The sequence below is a fragment of the Syngnathus leptorhynchus genome, unplaced genomic scaffold (assembly GCF_054491065.1).
Source record: "Syngnathus leptorhynchus isolate UIUO unplaced genomic scaffold, UIUO_Slep HiC_scaffold_724, whole genome shotgun sequence".
Lineage (NCBI taxonomy): Eukaryota > Metazoa > Chordata > Actinopteri > Syngnathiformes > Syngnathidae > Syngnathus > Syngnathus leptorhynchus.
In genome coordinates this window covers 24,368-27,888 of record NW_028232578.1, presented here as the reverse complement: position 1 = coordinate 27,888, position 3,521 = coordinate 24,368, and the positions used below count along the sequence as shown (strand labels likewise).

The window sequence follows — 3,521 nt, the reverse complement described above, 5'->3', positions numbered from 1 at the left end:
AAGAAGCAAAATCCCTGCTACCCGATTGCATGGGGGGATTTATACGTCTCCGCACTTCAACATTATTGAAATGGGGTCTGTTAACTACAGCCGAGCCACCTTGTTGAACACGGCTTAGAGGCTGAGAGGTAGCGACAGGTTCCGAGCCTGCGGGTTGAACACGACTCAGCGGCTGAGAGGTAGCGTCAGGTTGCTGAAACGCCGTATGTTGAGACGGCGCTATGTCGCCCCCAATTTGATGATCAATTATTACAGCGCAGTTGTTAGGCTGTTGGCGAGTTTGTAGGCACGGCGCTATGTCGCTACCATCAATACACGCCAAGGGTTCAACGCACATGTCATCAATTATTTCATCATTCAACACAGACTGATTATCGTGAGTCGGGTCAGGCGGCTGTACATTTAACTCGTTGATAATGTCAATCAGTTGAGCCGGTATGTTAGGACTGAGACAACGTACACTCTCATACGTGTGGTTATTTAATTCAGTTATCAAGTTTAACAATTGTGAAGAAATGTGTGTAGGACTTTGGCTACCTTCGTTGACACTTTGATTATTAAGACCCTCTACCACACTTTGTAAATGATTAGGCACATCGGGGCTGAGGGCACTCTGCTCACCCGATACCACCGCATTTACACCCTCTAGAGCAGATAGCAGGTGTGATGTTAATTCTGATATTTGACTCCTATACGCACCATCCGATAACATTTCAATATCGTTGTTAATTGTCAAGATTTGTTGATCTAGTTCAGGGGTATCACAAAATCTCTGCCTTGTACCTGATTCATGATTTGTTTCATCGGTTTCAAAATCTATTTCAACAATGCTTGTTATGACGTCTGCCTCAGTTGGCGTGAGTTTAGGGTCAGACATTGCCTTTTTATTTTAAACTATCGATGTTTCAATTGCAGATGTCAATGTCTGTATTACTTTGAGACAAGAGCGAAGTTGCTGTCTGTAAATACATTCACCGTCACACGCATGAGACCTTGAATCTTTCAGACGCCTCTCTCTCACACGGAAGGATGGGTGGGGGTTGTGTGTGAGCCTGCTCCTTCTTCGACCCCTCCTACTCCGAGTCATCTGACGCCTCGAAGGTTGAGCAGCCTGTGGTTGGCTGTCAATAGCGCCTGAAGTATACAGAAGAAACAATGTTATAACATAAATATATGATAGAAAAAATAATATATATATATATATATATATACATATAAAACAAAATTCGACATACCTTCAATTTCTTTTAACGATTCGCGAGTTTGGTTCAACTCCTCGTACTTAATATTCGCAAGCTCTGCGTCCGTCACGTGACCCGCTGACACGTCATCCGCTTTTTGAGCAAAGAGCCGATTCTGTCGGTCTTCAAATGCTCTTAAAAGATGCGGAGCTGAGCCCTCGTCAGACGATTCTCCCAACACATCCGACACGTTTGAAGCAGGCTCTTTGTAACCTTCGCGACCTGTGTCACCCAGACCGTTTTTCTGGATGTCTTGCTCCGCTGCACCTACCAGATCTAACATACATACATAAGTTAAACATTTTAAGATCAACGTATTAATATTAACTAACATAAATGAATGTGTGATTCACCGTAATCCGTCTGCGTTAAGTAGACTCCACTGAAGTCATCATTTAACCGCGCTTTTTTTGTTGAGAAAAACAATAACATCACATTTCTGATGGAGAAAATAACAGAATAATGTAAACACATAATAAAACTCACGAGCATTGTGGACGTCCGCATAGACGATAATATCTATGTACAAAAAAAAACATACGTCATAAATACAATCGCATTATAACAGAAAAGTTTATTTTTAGGAAAAAAAAACAACCTACCTTTCACCATTGCTTTTAAAAGATCCGCAGAGCGTAGAGACCGACTTGAGGTGGTTTGAGCTTTGTAAAGGCCTTTTCTGACTGTTTAAACACTTGCACATCTATATATCCAGATACTTTCCCGCCCTAAAGAACATTCTGACCTGAAGACCCCTCATCGTACCCCCACCCCATTTTTAAACTCCATTTTCTCCTCCATACACAAAATTGGACTGAGGACCAGCTAATTTCATCCCTCGGAAGGTAAGATTCATTTTTTCACCTCATACTATTATTAAAAGCTTTTTTAAACTGAAACATACCACCAAAAATATATATATGTTTCATAAAACGCATGGGGCCCACACAAACATCCACACACACACACACATCCCACAGATACAGATACACGCGGCTAGGTCATAAAAAAAAACGCATGGGGCCCACACAGACATCCACACACACACACACATCCCACAGATACACGCGGCGAGGTCATAAAAAAAAAAAAAAATCTCACACGCGGCAGGGTCATACACCCCCCAACAATCTTAAGATCCAAAACATGTACAGACATATTCCCACCATCAAATAATTTAACTCAGCCACATACACACACATACAACCCAGATACAGACACACGCGGTAAAGAGCCGCGCAAGGTGAGAAGGTCAGACACTCCCAACAATCTTAAGACCCTAAACATGTACAGACATATTCCCACCACCAAAAAATAAACAAAACAAGTTTTACAGATGATATAACACACATGTTCAGACTTACCCCCATCCAAAAAACAAAACAAAACAAGATTTACACTCATCCTGAGATAAATAAACTTACACACCTTACCACTCCTATCTCAGGATGAAAGTGAATGAAACACTTAAACACCCCCTACAGGACGAGGGAGGAAGCAGCAGCTCATAACATTTTTGACTTTCAACCACACACACCCACCACACAGCCACATACACATTCATACCAAACTCAAACCCTAACCCTAACCCACAATTCAACATTTAAATAAATAACAACCTAACCCTATAACCTATGACCTCCCTATGACCTCTATAAACTCTATGACCTCAATAACTCTTTTTTTTAAAAAAAAAAAAAAAAAAAAAAAAAAAAATTTAATACTTTTTTATTAAGGTCATAAATCACTACTCCATCAAACTTTGTCATAAGGGCCACCTACCATTCTCTCCCGTCACTCTGGTTAAAGTGTTATGAAAAAAAAGGCTGTTGGGGGCTAGGGAGTATCGAGTTGATCATTATACATGAAGAAATAACCAATTTCATCGTTTGGTTTATGTTTTACACGCGTTTTAAATTTTATTGCCGAAATCGCTTTTTCTCGCCGAGATAAGCACGTTTTCTGAAATGCCGCTCTCCCGTCACTCTGGTTAAAGTGTTATGAAAAAAAAGGCTGTTGGGGGCTAGGGAGTATCGAGTTGATCATTATACATGAAGAAATAACCAATTTCATCGTTTGGTTTATGTTTTACACGCGTTTTAAATTTTATTGCCGAAATCGCTTTTTCTCGCCGAGATAAGCACGTTTTCTGAAATGCCGCTCTCCCGTCACTCTGGTTAAAGTGTTATGAAAAAAAAGGCTGTTGGGGGCTAGGGAGTATCGAGTTGATCATTATACATGAAGAAATAACCAATTTCATCGTTTGGTTTATGTTTTACA

At 40.6% G+C, this 3,521-nt stretch overlaps 1 protein-coding gene across 1 annotated transcript; it reads right to left on the bottom strand.

The window, feature by feature from the left end:
• Positions 1–841: 841 nt before the first annotated feature.
• On the bottom strand, positions 842–1,988 carry LOC147036270 (uncharacterized). Its single transcript, XM_085905307.1, has 5 exons — positions 1,844–1,988; positions 1,728–1,760; positions 1,595–1,645; positions 1,236–1,517; positions 842–1,134 (listed from the first exon to the last, which is right to left on the bottom strand). Exons 1-5 carry the CDS (start codon positions 1,851–1,853, stop codon positions 890–892), a joined length of 621 nt encoding a protein of 206 aa, XP_085761433.1. The 5' UTR covers positions 1,854–1,988; the 3' UTR covers positions 842–889.
• Positions 1,989–3,521: the final 1,533 nt, after the last annotated feature.

What these genes read in the sequence shown, in the direction of transcription:
- LOC147036270 (XM_085905307.1), bottom strand. An exon ending in TGCGGACGTCCACAATGCTC is followed by an intron (nt 1,646 to 1,727) that starts GTGAGTTTTATT and finishes CAACAAAAAAAG; the next exon opens with CGCGGTTAAATGATGACTTC. An exon ending in ATCGTTAAAAGAAATTGAAG is followed by an intron (nt 1,135 to 1,235) that starts GTATGTCGAATT and finishes TGTATACTTCAG; the next exon opens with GCGCTATTGACAGCCAACCA.